Source organism: Hippoglossus hippoglossus, chromosome 4 (assembly GCF_009819705.1).
Source record: "Hippoglossus hippoglossus isolate fHipHip1 chromosome 4, fHipHip1.pri, whole genome shotgun sequence".
NCBI classification, from domain to species: Eukaryota; Metazoa; Chordata; class Actinopteri; order Pleuronectiformes; family Pleuronectidae; genus Hippoglossus; species Hippoglossus hippoglossus.
Genome location: NC_047154.1, coordinates 5,397,721 through 5,414,696, shown reverse-complemented (window position 1 = coordinate 5,414,696; position 16,976 = coordinate 5,397,721). Strand labels below are relative to the sequence as shown.

General features: G+C 38.4%; 1 protein-coding gene across 5 annotated transcripts in view; it reads right to left on the bottom strand.

The window, feature by feature from the left end:
- The window catches only part of tp63 (tumor protein p63), a 33,463-nt gene extending 22,495 nt beyond the window's left edge, over positions 1-10,968 (bottom strand). Inside the window, exons 1-3 of one of the 5 annotated variants that reach the window (XM_034582790.1) lie at positions 10,669-10,968; positions 5,241-5,375; positions 5,014-5,143 (exon numbers count right to left, since the gene is read on the bottom strand). In XM_034582790.1, the coding sequence (XP_034438681.1) occupies positions 5,014-5,143; positions 5,241-5,375; positions 10,669-10,703 (300 nt within the window). In that variant the 5' untranslated portion in view covers positions 10,704-10,968. Of the gene's footprint in view, positions 1-5,013; positions 5,144-5,240; positions 5,376-5,505; positions 5,727-6,785; positions 6,804-10,668 lie in introns of those variants that run through there. The other 4 variants (XM_034582783.1, XM_034582785.1, XM_034582787.1 and 1 more) reach the window with 4 other exon arrangements.
- Between the last annotated feature and the right edge of the window lie 6,008 nt (positions 10,969-16,976).

The following is a 16,976-nucleotide window of genomic DNA, read 5'->3' as shown; positions in this document are numbered from 1 at the left end:
CTGATTGCACACAGCTATACGCAAATTAAGAGATCTCTTATGTGATTAAGAGAAGTGTAAACATAGTTTGATTCATTTTGAAACTGTGGCAGGACAAATTAGAAAATGGTGGGCTGCCAAAGTGTAGAAGATTAATGGGAAACACTGGTCATACTTGTTGTACTAGTTGTACTATATATGTAGCAACTACATCAAACACCAAAAATATATGAATTCTGTTGGATAACCTTGTTGGAATATGCTGTGAAACAACCTGATTACTACATCCACAGAAGAGCTCAAATACGAAGGTATCCTCAAAATACAAAAACAAAACTGAAGTGAATATCGACTTGACAGCAAATCCATTTAGTCAGCCACATGAACTCTTCTAGGGACAGAGGAACTTCACTTGTAATATCAATTGCAGGAACCCATTTCAAGTTTTGATTGCTGATCCTTCTGTGCCTCTGCCATCAAAATGTCACACAGTACTATTTTTCTAAAAAGAGCTATCAGCAAAGATTCACACAGCATGTGCACAGTCTTCATTCAGACTGCAGCTACACACTGGTTGTAGCTGGTTTCAACATTAAGAACAGGGATGGGAAGTTTGCTTAATGTTGTTAATGTTTGATGAAGATGTTTTTCCAATTTTTCTAAAAAAGGAGTAAAATGAAAAGATGGGAAAAAGAGATCACCATTACTTTAAAAACATTGGCCTCGCTGCATGTCTGCTTTCCAATACCCTTCTAGCATCAGTCACACCCTGGTCACACCACAGTGGATTTCAAAGGAGACAATGACTCTGGGGCAATTTCAATGTTGCACGCAAAAATCCCATCTAAAAAACTCAGCTCTCTAGAATGTGCTACAAGTCTAATTTGCGTAATCGCCTTGGTCTTAAGGTGCAGTTAAAATACAAACACTACAGTATAAAGCTAATAGTGTCTGGTTTAGTTTCTTGTATTATACGGTAAGAAAGAACCAGAAACACGTGAACAAAAATAAATGGAGTACTGTTTTTAAGTTTTTAACTTCATTTATTACTTTGATAATGTTGTTATGAGATTATGTTTTGTTCTGTTCAAAATGTCAAAATCAACAGCATTTTTAAATGTAACCAATGTATTTAAATGCAGTAATTTCAAATGACGCAACAGTTATTCACACAGATCATGGCAAGGATCATGAGTTCCTTGAAACTGTGCCTTAAAAACACATTCTTCATGTGCTGGAGGCAAACTGGTGGAGCATTCAAAAATAAAAGAGAGCTCATTATGGCTGGGTATTCAATGTACAGGTTTCCTTTAGATCAAGTACAACAAGAATACATGAGGAATAATCCAAGTTAAGCTTAAAATTGTGCTTCGTGTTCCTGAATTAAACGTGTCGTTGTTTGGGAGGTAAAACGATCTAAACTGTGTATGCATACTAAAGAAGACAGGAAGTTTTGAGGTAAGGCGGTTGTAATGACTCAAAGTGAAAATGACAAAGAAGAAACATCAGACTTCGTCATATTAACGGGAAAGATTGCATCACGTTAGGCAGGTTCTTTTCAGGTGACAACTAATGAAACTGGAAAAGCTGATGCTCAGAGATTGAACCAGGACGCAACAGCCATCACACATTAGACAAAAGAGGAGTGGTTAAAAAAAAAAGTACGAATCCAAACACAAACATGTAATTAGATCCCAGAGAAGTCATGTGTCGATTGAGTTACTTTGCTGTAAAGTTTGCAAAACCCTGCCTGGGAAGGACCTCTGTCCCTCCGCTCGACAGTGTGTCTTCGACGCACAGCTGAGCGCTTTATCTAGGTGTAAAATCAGCTGTTTGGGGTAGGATATAACATTACTCCTGCCACTATATCTGCTACATTCCTTAATGTTATTCTATCCTCTGCTTGCACGCTCCCTTTCTCCCCCCTTGTTGCCACCCCTCACCTTTAAGTTGAGAAGACACGTACTGATAGATGAGAGCTGGGACCTCTGCAGGAGAGGCAGGTGCTGCGTTAAATTGTTGCCCTGCAGCTACAGAAAAAAAATCTAGAAGAAAAAGGAATTTCAGATTAAACATAAACCCTACACAATACAAATAAGTCCCTCAGGGCACTAAACATTGAGCTGCATTCTAATGACTCATGAAAGAGGCACACCTCCACATGGGAGGATGGGGTTGGTGGGTGGGGTGGATTGCCCACCACGGCTTCTCACCAGAACAGACACTTGGTAAAAACCACTGGGGCTTGGTGATTGGCACGCCGCCATGGTAGTGAGCTCTTAGCCCCCACACGGATGCTGCCTGAGTTGCTGGCGTGCCAATCAGCGCACCACACCCCTCTTTGGTGCAGAGGAAAGTGGGCGGTGGGGGTGGGGCCATTAATCACCAGTTCAAGAGAGCACAGGCCCCCTTGGGGGATGCACAGGGTAACATTACTCAGCTCCTTAAACAAATTTTTTATTTGCTATTTTTTTCCGCCCTGGCTGGACAACAGCATTCCAGCACTGGGAGGGGAATACACACATCATCTCTCAGTAGCAGAACTGACAAAGATACGATCACTACACTGCAAATCAAACAGAAAGAGGCTCACACACTGCACTGACTTATAAACTTCTAGTAGCAGAATGCATTTTTCACACCTTTACTCGACTGCACAATGAACATCTAGCTAAATGAAGTGTAACATCTGATATCACAGAAAGTAAGCTCACAATCCGTGCTTTAACTGCATTAGGTCACAAAAAGTAATAAAAACAAAACGCAGGACAGTGAAACAAAAGCGCAGCATCAGGCATCTGTCTGTGTAAAATTCACATTCTTCCTCCAACAAACTCAGAGCCGCCTGTCTCAGAGGGGCCTCCGAGCTCCAGCACAACTAAATGAGATAATATCATCACAACGTCTCAGGCAGAAACGGATAAACCGGCCTCATTCACTGGCTGCTGAAATACTTTACGTCACATTCTCACAACGTTCACGGGGAAATTCCATTTGAAATATTTAACAGAACGTAGTTTCCATATCATAATTGTACAATTTGTGGAATTTACCACTGGAAGTCCCATCAACTCAGAATAAAAGTAATCTCAGACGGTGTATTTATCAATCAGCTACAAATAAGTGTACAAAATGACAAACCTAAAAATGATATTAAATTCAAGCTTCTATCTTATGCTTATTCTATCTTAGACCACATTGGTTTTAATTAATCAAATTAAGGAAACAGAAGTGTTCTGCTTGGATTCACAGCATCATTTGTCTGTTTGGAAAGAACACAAATTGTGTGGTCTCACAAGGCATTAAACTGACTGTGCACAATTATGTTGGCCAAAATAAGTCACAATAAGGATATTATCATAACATAGCGATATAAAATACTAATACCTACTGGGGTTGTGGTGACAGACGAGTGATCATAGCTACACAAACAACCATTCACATTCACTCTCACATAACTATTATAAATAAATTATATATATACTATAATTATTGATGTTGTTATCAAGATACTGATCAAAGCTCCACAGTGTAACCGTTTTAGTGGCACATGCAGCCAAAAATCTATGAAGAGCAACCAGAAATTTCCCTTAGCACCTTTCGGACCAGTGCAGCAAACATTGAACTGGTGTCTCAGCATTTGATCGAGTCGTGTCACTTCCTGTTCTCATCTCCTCTGTGGAGTTTACCCTGACGCACACAGGCCCGGGTCTGGCCCCACTCACTCACAGATGAAAGATGAGAGGTGGTGAACGAGGCGGTAAATGTCGAACAGTGGCGACAAAAAGTTTGAATACAGGGTTTTCACAACGGACCGCTAACGCTAAACCATTAGCACCGCTGCGTCAGGATCAGATCATCCTGCTGACCTGCGTTCACTTTACACTTTAACAATAAACAACAACACTAATCACAAGCTATTATCTGAACAAATAAGTTTACTTTATGAGACACGTATTTTAACACATTGAAAAGGTGACGAGCAGACACATACACATGCGCCCATACACACACAAACACGAAATCCTAGGTGAAACGCGGGAATACTAGCCTAAAACAATACAAGGCTAAAAGCTCATTTAAATCGTAACCAACCCATTATGTTTAGTGAGCTGGTAAGATATATTCTCTGCCAAATGTTTAATATTTATTTGAGAGCAATTTTTATTAACAGAGCGGGTCAATTATATTTATTGTTTTGGTTTTGTGTGGTTTATTTATTATTTATTTAGGATATTTTTAATTCTCATTCAAATGTCAGACTGAACATTCTTTAGAATTAACTTGTTTGCTCTTTAAAAGGGTGAACTTCCATGATTATGCTATATTATTATCTTTATACCAGTGGTTTAAAATGGTTTCACAATGATGACAATGATATAAGTTATAACAATAATTTGGAGAAAATATTGTGATTGTGACAGGCCTACCTTAATGCCTTTTTAATAATGCACCAAGTTAGAGGTTTCCTTAGACAGATTACAGATTTAGGTCTTTCATATCCATATCCACGCAAAATGTATATTGTACAAAGAAATATCTTGAACTGAATCGATGTTGAATCAAATCGGAAATCGAATCAAATCAAGACCTTGTGAATCGGAATCAAATTGATTTGGGAAATCAGTGGAGATACCCAGCCCTCAGGAAATTATCAATATATATATGGGAACTGTCAAGAAAAGGTATAATAGATCCATAATTGCGGTGCTAAAAGGCGCAGTGAACATTTTTGGGTGCACCTAAATTATGTGATGGTGCACCTAAATGAAAAAGTAAGGCGCACCGGTGCAACCGATGTAAAAAGTTAGTCTGGAGCCCTGCTGATATCAAGATAATTGTAATTATTTACATTTGAATTGTTGATATAGTTTCTATTTCTATTGTTTTTTAAAGATCTTTAATATGGGGATATGATCAAAGGTCAAATCCCTATGTTGACTCTGTAGTTGTGGTGGGAAGGACAGATTTACTAGTAAAAAAGATAAAAAGTAAAACTTGTGATTTTGTTGACCAGAAAACCTACGTACTTACTGAAAGTGTCTCATCAGGCTTGTGCATGGTTATGCAGTCCATACTGATCTGGATGGTGTTTCCTGCAGACCCATCTGTTGGACTGTCTGTGAAGTTCAGCTCTATGGGCTGGACTGAATGAATGGCAGATCTGAAAAATAATAGAGATGACAACACTGAAGCACACCAAAGTCTATGTGTGTGTTTTTGCTTTCACATCACATTGTGTTTGTGCGGATTTCACTTACTGGTCCAGCATATCAAACAGCTGGTTGAATACATCTTGGCTGAAGAACTCAGTTGTCTGTGCTGACTGATTCTGGGACATGGCGGTGAGGAACGAGCTCTCTCTCCAGGACAAACGGGAGGACGGGTCCCTGAGTCTGCAGGGAGAGAGAATCACCCATGATCATTTTACAATCATTGTACTGCTCGTGTTTCCAGAACAAGACCTGAGGCTGGCACAACTATTTTAAATGATAGTTTGAGAAATTGCAATGTCAGCAAACATACTACATGAATGTTGATGTGCAGGGCTGAGGTTTGGCCACCCAGCCAGCAGAGGAAGAGAGGAGGAGGAGGAGTCCCGCTAGCAGCCATTCATGAAGAGCACTTCCATTGTGAAGAAGTCAGCCTGCATAATGCTGAATATTTGTACTACACATAATGGTGATTACGCACCATTCAGACAGAGGCACTTTGACCTGCTCCCCTGAAACATTACACCTGCTTCGGAGCTCAGCGTGCCATTGTTCTTGCTGAAGTGGCGCATGCGGCAGTCTGAGACAGGCGGAATTCCCCCCACAGTCTATATGATAGCACTGCTGCAACTTCTGGTATGTGTACAGCTGGACGAGCTCGGGGGAGGTGGAGGGTGTTGGAGATGGGAGAGAGAGGGGGGGGTCCATAATCTGAAGCTGGCACTATTTTAAGTTTTGGAATTTCCCTACACTGCCTGATGAATGATATTAATACCTGACTTACAAACACAGGCATATCTAATGAAGCCAATAATGTCACTTATGCAGGAGCTACACATGGGGGGGTGTTGAGTTTAGAGTAAAGATGGGTTGAGTTTGCAGGGCCTCTGGAATAAAGGGGGGGGGGGGGGGCGCTGGATGTTGTAGATCCGGCTTAAAGATCATTCAGCCCCGGACAAATTAAAAATCAGACATTGATTAATACATCACTTCAGAAGCTTTGGTAACATTAGCACCATGTTGAAGCTTTGACCTCTTGAGAGGAGCCGTTAACAGCTACTGGGAATATCAGTCACTTCAGCTCAGGTGCTGGAAACAGTACATTATTTTTAGCTTCATCATTCGTAACTTGTAAATGAAATATATGGAGCATGTGGGCAAATATACCTTTTTGTGAATACTTGAAGGAGTAAACTATACAGCATTATAGTTTACACAAGCTAAAATACACTCACATACTCACTGTTGGTTCTATCTACTCAAATAAACCCAGGAGCACAAAAGTATCCGATGAAAGAATAACTGTAAATCAGAGTTAAGTTGTGATTAGCCATAGTTAGTGACAGTAAAGAGCAAGGTAGCTCATTTTGAATAGAAATTACAGCGTCACAAAATAACTTCATTCAATAGGAGTAACAGTAACAGCTCAATAAAATCATTTCTGAACCGTTATGAAAATCAAATGTAGCTGCATTTACATTGTCACTGGGAGTGGATACACCTGCATGGTCCTTAAAGGCTACTGTGGCTATTTGGCTAACTCTAGCCGATTGGGCTAATGATGCTAACAACTGAAACTCTTGGTAGTTTTACATCTGGTCGCTTTAGTTTCACTTCTCTGTTGCAGAAATAGCTGTTACTGCTGACACTTCATTTAATCTCCGAGATGAAACGCTGTAAAAACCAACTTCTTAACTTATTACTGTCTGAGCTAATTAACCTGACTGTCAAGGTCCCTGTGTATCTTGGTGGTAAACAGAGTCTTGCACAGGGCAATGCAACATGGTGGGGTTCTTCTTTGTAGTAAAATCCAAGGAGAAGAAAATCTGTTTAATATCCAGCAGAACTATTTAATGAATTAATCAGATAGACAAATTTGGTATTGCCAGTAATAGTGATGCATTTAAAAAATACTTAATTAAAATTACATTATCTTATGTTTTTTGACACCAGATTGTAAACTTTTTTTATTCAAGTGCCTTAAACTAAACCATTTTAAAAGATCATACCATCATTGTATTTTTATCTGTTTTAATATCATAATTTTACTCATCTGTATCTATGTCATTTGTTTTATTTTACTCCTTGAACTTATTTTTATTCTTTTATTGATACAGATTTGATTCTGTTTATTTATTTTACATCTTTCAATCTCTTTACCTCTTCTATTCTACTCTTTTTAATCTCTTTTATTTTGTTTGAAACTAGTTCTAAACTGTGCTTTTCGATTTTAAATCGATTCTAAATTACTTTTTAATTTTGTCTCTGTGTTGTTTTTAATGTCCCTTTACAGAAAGTGTAAAGCCTCTATGCATGAAATGTGCATTATGAATAAAACTGCCTTTCCTTCTCTATATTATATTTTAATGTTTATTATTATAAATTATTAAAATAATTCCATAAATCAGAAAAGCTTGAAAAATGATGACATATGCAAAGGTTATTTCTTAAGATGTTGTTTACTGGGTCTTTTCAGATTGTTTTAGTTTTACTATTGCATAATTTTTTTCTCATATTAGAGACGACATCAACACCATAAATCCAACTAAAAATAATTAACACATGATAAGTCCATGATAAGTTTAAGATAATGGATGTAAGGCACTGGAAAAACAAGAAAACAAGGTGGATGAATTAATAAACAGATCGACTGCAGGCAAAACAGGTGTGGCGTCATGTCTGTTTGGGAAGATTTAGGTGTGGTCCCTCCACTGACCTCTCCCTCAGTTCTCCCTCCCTTCAGCTTTTATTTTTAAACTTCTAACTGTCACTTCTATTATTTCACTCGCGCACTTTTGGGCTTTTGTTTCACAGCTTTGTCTGTTGACCAGTCAGAATCCAGAATATAATCACAAAAGTTGCACATCAGGTTCAACATGTAAAACAGTGCTTATGCTCAATAACACATTTTATTATTATCACAGATAAATGTTCTTCTCTATCTACTGATGTCCTGCACTCTGCAGAAACCTTGCATAATTGGCCTGTGAGCTCTCGAAAATGTAAAAGTGTTCTATTAAAAAATATTGGATAGTGTCCAAAAAATATTTTGGAAGCCGAGAGCAACCTCACATGTCCACCTTCCCCTGCACCTATGTTTTAAGGAGTATTTGTACGTTTGAAATGTTGAGTCTTAAGTAGCTTAGAAATAGTAAACAATTTTGAGATCTTGGCGAGATCTGATCCGTAGATGAAATTTAGAAAAGCCTGAATTCACAAAAATTACAGGCGTTTAGATAGATGGGTTTGTCCCTGCTCGGGCTGATGTTTGTCTGCTTTTGGGTGTCTGGTTACTCAGAGGTTTTCAATTGGCCTGAGGCGAAGGCTGTTCAGCCTCCACTTAACGACAGTGCAGCGCCTCCAGACGAGACTGGGGCAGAGGTCAGCACTAAACAGGGATGGCTATTGTCTCTTGGCAGGTTGGGCACACCGACCGATGAAAATGCAATCAAAACAAACAGCCCAGCCGATCGGGGCCCTTCTCCAGTGTCTTTATTAATCACTTGTTCAAAGGCCCTAAGACCTTCTCCCCCACATCTGTCAGCCTCGGCTGGATGAGGGACATGACTCCAAAACAATAGAAAGCACCAAGGTTTCTCCTGCGTTTCTCCTCCGTTTCTCCCCTTACATTTATAGAAGTGAAACAGTCTGAACTCAAATCATCTGAGGCAAAAGGACAGGCACAAATTCCTTTAAGGTTTAGAATGCAAAGAAAACACGGGAGGGGGAGAGAATTAGCGAACCAAAGAACACGTGTTGATACTGAAAGCTAAATAAATTCTGAGAGGCAACACCATAAAGTGATGAAGTTATCAAGCTCCAATAATCTCATTATTGTGAGCAGCAAAAACCTGATATTGTTTTATCAGAGCACAAAACTTCAAGCAGCAATAACTTTAAAACACACTACAGTCCAACACAACTACAACAGTGCTGGAGCATCAAGTTATAAATGCACGGAAGCAGACTGTATGTACTGGCTCAGCACATTGAACATTCAATATTGCTTAATTCTCCTAATGTAAACACGGAAATAAAAATTATACTGTACCACTGTTTTATAATGCATTAACCCAGAAAACATGAAATTACGACTCATCACTAAGAAAACCAGCAGGATGGAAACAACACACTACGGTTTGTTAGCAGCTATATTGATCAGCCAGCGATTCATGCTGTATACTGTACTGATTAATATAAGTAAATGTAGAGCGCAAATAGGGAAGTAAGATGCTTTCATAGTACCGTCATAATATCATTTTAAAGGCAAAGAGATAGATAACATGGATGTCAGCTTTGCAGGTGTCAGGGCACTAATGCACTAACGATTAATGATCTGCAGTGAAGACGGAGTGGATCCTGAAGTGTGAATAGAACACTGTGTCAGAGTTAATTCATATTCAACAAATAATATGTTTGAGATAAAGATAAAAGATTTATATTAGATAGATAGATAGATGGATGGACGGACGGACGGACAGACAGATAGATAGACAGACAGACAGATAGAAAGATAGACAGACAGATAGATAGATAGATAGATAGATAGATAGATAGATAGATAGATAGATAGATAGATAGATAGATAGATAGATAGATAGATAGATAGATAGATAGATAGATAGATAGATAGAAATGGAATAATCTGTTCACATCAATTGACATGCATGCTTATTAATATGTAGGCTATTACTTTTAGTGTAGATACTGGGGTTTAACTTTTCTTTCTATTTGATTTACTAATCATCAGTTTGATTTGTCACAGATCGATTTTATTCCGATGAAATGTATTTGAAAGACCACTTGTTCTGTTTAATTCTTAGTTTTTATTGTGTTTCATTAGCTGTGTTGTAGAATAAATTATCACGTTATCATCATGGCTTTCGGTTTCAGTTAAATGCGTCAGTTGAATTTAATCCTTATTAACGGTTATAGATCCATCATCTGTCACTCTGAGTTAGAAGCATCTGCAAAACATGAATGACACCTGATTTACAGCATATGAAATTATCAAAAGTCCTTTACAGTAAGGAAAACCATTGGATGCCATGTAATCGGTCTGCCACTTCAGCTCTGCTTGCATTTTACAAAAGCATTGTTGCCCTAACTGTGCCGCACTTATAAATATATATTAGGACGGAGCAGCAGCTGAGGATCGAGCAGACACAACTGTTCTCGTGTCACTTTGGACCTCCAGACATTATCGGTCTGAATGGCAGCTCAAGTCAAACACAGACCAGGGAGATTCCCACACATGTCAATAAATCATTAAATGTTCTGATTCTTCTATGTTCAGAATTCCATTCATAAAGAATAATGATCCATGTAAAACTAAATGAAACACTCCCATATACCACATGTTAAATCCATTCAATATATGTTATATATAATATATTTGTATTCTGTATAATACCACGTAATATATGGTAAAAACAACACTGGGAGTCATCAGTTTAAACAATGTGTATGTACTTACCGATACAAGGGAAACTCTGGATAAGGTGAATTCATGTTGTCATGCCAAACGTCACTTTGCTGAAATCTTCGAAACGCTCAGCTGCTTAGAAAGCCACATGTATCAACGACTGTACATGAGCTGTACTAAGAAATGTAAATTAAGAAGAAAAAAATAATTAGAAATAAATAAAAAAAACATAAACAAACAGGCATGGATTAAAGTGCCAGAGGGTACAGTGCAGAGTGGAGAAAGTTTGAGAGATGTTTTGAATTTAGGTATTTTTTCTTAAAGCTACCCAACAAATAGGAGGGGCTTGTGCTGGCTCTCTGACCAATCCCCTGCTGCAGTCGTGCAAGATATCACTCACTCGCAGTTGCTAGGATATAGATATCAAGCAACTACATTTGACCCTGCACCCCCCCGACCCCTCCCCACCAACACACACACACACACACACACACACACACACAAACATCGCTAGCCACAATCCTGAAAAGCTCACCCCCTGCCATAATGCATGCGTTTCTCAGTCCACTTCTGATATTTCCACTTAGACTCCCAAGTGGTTTTTTGGGTATGTGGGCATGTGTGTTGCGTCATGCCTCTCACTAAGGTCCTGGTGGCTTTCATCATGTTGAATTTGACCACAGATACCTTCTAAATGAAAGCGATTGTTGATTCTGTGCCGACTCAGCAAAAGCATACAATTCACTCGGGGAAACCAAAAAAATCACCCAGGTTTTTGATTTGAAGGAAGTGAAACTCTCAGAGCAGGAGCTCCGATGTCTACTGAGATATCTAGAATGACTAGTGAGAGAAGAGAGATTTTAGTGGAGGCTGATAAATGCAAAGATGGCCATTGACTGAATGCAAGAAGAAAATGACATCCTATATCCTTTATATCCTAACGACATGAATAGAGACCAGACAAAAAATGGTGCGTTTTGACAATCCTTAATAGAAACCCATAAGAATTCTTAATTAAGCACACACAGATATCGTACCACATCCCCCACAACCAAGTAGTATGACACTGTAAACCTAGAGGTGTTGTGTGGTTTGCAGAGATGAACAGCAGATGAATCAGCATGCTAAAATAAAAGGTAAGGTCACCGAGGGGGGAATGATAATAAATAGATGTGGTGTATCCAGGGAACACAAACCTCTAAGCTGCTCTCTTGTACTTTTAATAAAGACATACAGCCTCTCTCTCCTCTGGTCGTCTGCTATGCACCTACAGTATGGGGAACAGTACTGATACAGCAGACATGCATACAGTGAGTCAACCCGGTGACTCTGTAATTACACAGCTGCTGATTTACAAACAAAAAATTCACATTAGAAATGCCACACCTAGCTAACTACCTCATAATGAACATTATTATAACACTCAGATGAACTTCATATCTTTAAAGATAAGATAACTGAAAGCTGACTTCAGTTTTTCCTGTTGAGACAATCTGATTGTGAGGTGAACCTGTGTGAACATGGTGGTATGTTAATGAACTTCACACTTCAGTCTGCTGAAAAGCTAGTAGCCCTGAGAGGCTGTAAATATCCATGGTAGTGCTTTGAGCTAATGTCTTACTATCAAAATAACAATTATTAGTCATTTCATTGCTGTCTAAGGTCAGCAGAAGCACAAGAAACATCTTCAGGAGTTGTACAGAGGCTGGACATGCTTGTCTAACTTATATTTCAGAGCTGAAGAAGCATCTTGGACAAGAGGTGAAACGTCTTCAAGAAACAAAAGCAGGTGCAGCCTGTTTACACAAGTACAACTCCTGAAGATACCATGACCTGGAGGATTGAGAATCATAAGAAACATTGGCAATCACATCAGCTTTTAGGTTAACATAGCAAACAGTTGCTTATCTAAACATCAAGCAAACCTAGCTCGTCCTGTTTCTAGCCGCCCCATTAGTGTAAATCCAATTATTATACTCTTTTAGCTCAGTTATTGTTTTTTACCTGCTTAAAGCTCTTCTATGTGTTCATCAGCAAGTTGCCAACTGTGTCTGTGCTGGTTGGATCTGAGCAGGTATCGTACATTGAGTTTTCAGAGCTGTTTAGTTGAACACAGTTTTCTGCTCTGGCTGAGAACGTATTCAGAATGGAGTGAACTGAATCATTACATTCGTGGGCCCGACAGTTACACAATGAGCTGAAACTCACTAAAGCTCTGTAAAGCTGAAGGGCGTGGCAGGATAATTCTCAGTAGGTTCATTATGATGACTGACACCTTTCATATTTGATTCATTTATATTGTAAAAATACCAGCTGCTTTATCAGCAGCAAGCTAAAATGCTCACAATGTCAATGCTACCATGTTCAGCAATGAACATTTAATGTGGCCCATTTCAAGGGATCCTTCAGAGGCTGCATTTGTAAATTAGTAAATCCTCCGTAGTCCAAACCATTTCATTTTGTCTCTGCCTTCATGGACTTGGTCAACAGAAGCCATGGCTTCGTACACTTAGTCCTTCAAGTTCTACAAAGGATCTAGCCCCCACACAGATAATAGTTTAGTGTTAGCATGCTAACTAGCTCAGCTATTAAGTATTGGACAAATGACAAGTGGACTCAACGAGAGACTAAAAGTCATTTCTATTTTAACTTTTAACTAAAGTTGTTACATTTACTCCTGAGAAGATTGATGAACACATTAATGAACGTATAAATGTTCAGTTGTCAATACATTTCTGGAGAAACAAAATAAATGCCAACCTCATAGTGGTGCTGGGAGCACAATTCTACAACTGTTTTGCAATTCTTGTCTGGATTGAGCTGCATACTTACATTTCCACCCCTAAAGCCTTGCTGAAAGCAGAAAAATACAATATTGTAAAAAAATATAATGTGAATAATTTGGTTGAGATTAGCAAAGCAAAAAAATACTTGTAAATATCAAACTTTCTATAAAATCTAAGTAACATTGTGGAATATTACTCAGGTCTTGGACTATTTAGACCATTATTTAGATATGTGATATAATTTCATTAACACACAAGTGTTGTTCTTTATCAAAAGTCTAATGTTTATCTGTACAATTTTAAATTGAATTATGTCTGAGGAAAGTTGGTTGGTGGATAAAGATAAACAGGTTGCTGAAGAAGATACCACTGCTGTTACCCTGTGCACGGAATAGCCCCATTGCACTGTGCCTGTCTGTCTATCTCCAAGCAACTATTCTACAAGGTCACTGCTGTAAATACCAGTTGTTGTTAATCAGCTTGCACAGTTAAAAAAAGTCCCCAGCTGAAAATACAGATCAACCACAAACTGCATAATCACAACTACAGTGAAAAAACCCTCTTGTAAAACCTCAGGGTGGTTATTGTGTTGTTTATTAACATGTAGCTTTGACTACATCCATGCACCTCCTATCATAACAAGGACAAAGTGACCTCAATGTGTCATTAAATCTGATATTTACAATGTCATCCGAAACCCTTACATCATTAATTACTCTGAGGCTCAGTCGTTAGGAACCAGTCATCGAACCCTATTACTTCATTTGAGATATATGTGTGTTTATGAGTTGACAGCTACGTCAGTGACATGTCTGGTACAGTCGTCAGAAAAAGTGCACATATGTCTAATGCGATTCTTATTCAAACAAGGCTCTGATTAGAGAGGGCTAAGCTTACTTTAATCTGCAATTGCATATATGGTACAAATCCCTAGATGGCATCCAGCCTGTTTGGCTGTACAGTGCAATATCTCCCTAATTGATTTTGGTGCGTGCGTTGTCCTGACGGCATTATGTGGCCCCAATCACACAGCCTTATTAATGTCAAGAGTTTACATACGAGATGCCAAAGAGCAGTTGGTGGAGCAGCTGATGAAGTAGCCTCAGTGTTTGCTGCGCTGCGAAGAGCTGTATTAACAGTGTCAGTCATACACACCACACTGTGGCCAATCACTCTCACACTGTGAGGGGGTTATGTGGGCATACTTGTGTGCATCTGTGTGTATATATTCCAGTTGGTGACTAATGCAGGGGAAATCCAGATGAGTCAAAACTACCAGTGTCCGGTGCGAAGTCTGAGAGGTGATAATTTACAGCCTATGCTCTAAACTGCCCAGCAACTTAGCATTGTTCATAAAGTCCCTATAGGGAAACCTCTATTTTAACTGACAATATGTCGGGGAAGTACATGGGAACATTATGCAAATAGATCAAGAATATATAAAACAATTAAATAAATCAAAACATTTTTTTTAATTTTATCAGCCATAGTAAATTCAGTTCCTGGAGCATGGAATATTTTTAGTCTCATACAACCAGTCCCGGACTTCCATAACAGCACTGAAGTTAAAAAAACATAAACTTACACAAGTTCTCTTATGTGACCAGTAAAACCTGTATTTTTACTCACTGAATCATTATTTGCGGTAATATTCAGACTCCCAGACAATTATTGATGCTTTCCCACGATATGATTCAACACTTTTTTGTGTGTCTTTTGTCACAGTGTCTTTTACACCTGAGATCAGGTCGTTGTCACGTTGGGAAAATCAGTCTTGCCTGCAGCGGTAAAAAGGCAATGAGCCAGAGTTGGATGATTCAACCAGTATAACTCGCTTCGGTTGAGAACAGATTTGTTTTTTACATTCTGAACTGCACAGTAATAATTAGTTACACTGGAACTGGCAGATTAAAGAAAGGGTAATCTTAAATTTAAAAATAGATTTCAAAGAAGTCATTTTAAAAAACAAAACCACTGTAACAGCGAATTGAACACAAAAGATGTTTCTACATTAAAGCAACTTGAATGCATTTTTTGACTACTTACACAAGCTGAAAACACAATGCGAAGATAAGTTGAAAAGTTGTTACAGCCAAAAAGTTATTTATTGTCAAACAAGACAAAACAATGACATTATTACTCAGGTTCCCTTCATATTTTAAAACATTAGGTAAACACAAGTCTTCAGTCTTTCCTGCTGTGATGAATGAAAAATATCTGGCTCTTTAGCTGCTAATGCTCCTCTATAGTTGCTCCCTGTCTGTGCTGTTGGAACTAAACAGGTAGTGGACAGTGAGTTTTCAGAGGTTTTAACTTAATAACAGCTGCTTGCTCTGGCTAAAAACTACACATTGAGAGCAGAGTGACACAAAACAGTCAATTTGTGGGACAGACACGGGTCAAACTAAGTTTTGGCGAAACAGTTGCCTACTAATCTGTAGAGTTGTGTTTCTGGCAAAACATCACAAGATTATTTCCAGTTTCTCTCTTATTTCGTTCCATTTGGTCGACACCAAGTCCTGATGGAATCATCTTAGAGTCCTCAGCTGCTAAATGCTCCACTTTGTTCAATAGCGTGATGCAAACTCTGTTTATTAAAGTTTGAAAACAACTGCCTGTTTTTTCTGGAAAATGAGACCAGAGTTTGCAACTTACAATTCTTATTGATTATTCTATCAGTTGTTTACTCCATTAAAATATTCAGCATTATGGTGGAGGTGCCATTATAGTGGAAGTTCCCATAATTTCTCACTGCCCTAGGTGTATTCAAATTATTATAAATCTAACTGTCAAATAAAATCTGACAAATAAAAGTCTTACATCCTCATATTTGAGAAGTTGAACTTTTAATGGTAAACATTATTGAAATGTGATTAATTTCCTATTTTTAGCTCTACAAGCAGCCCTCTATGCATATAGTCTACACTGAATCTATGGTAAATATAAAAAATGATGGCTTAATTTTAATTTCACAGTTGATATTTTAAGAATCAAAGGTCATTATTTGTCCTTTACCAATATCTAAACATTAGCTGAAAATTATCAGAGGATTTTACAGAACCATGATTCCACGTGCAACACATTGTGTACAGTTTTTAGATCTGGAAAACCGGCACGCACGTGAGGGAATACAGACTAAACAAAAACACGAGCGTGTGATTATAAACCTGCTTCGGTTCAAACCAGTACAACTGGATTGCTTTTGTTTTTCAGACAGAATCCCTTCACGGACAGTGGAGAAGGTTTTGGTAACCATTATCAAATCCTATATCACTAACCAGCCTCACATCTGAGAGACAGACAACCTGTGAACCACAGACCATCAATCACAGCTAATCCTGCACTAAAGCTGTCTTTTGATGCCAGTCAACTTCACTCATGGTGCTGTATTAGCATGGTGCAATATGGCTTCACTATCAAAGTGGGGAAATGAAGTGAAACACATGCAGTGTTCCCTGAAACAAGAACTAATTACCACATAACTACATGAATAAAAGCTGAATGTGATATTCAAGTGGTTTTAAATAGACGTGTGCATCATATTACAACAAAAACTCAGGATGAAATATAATT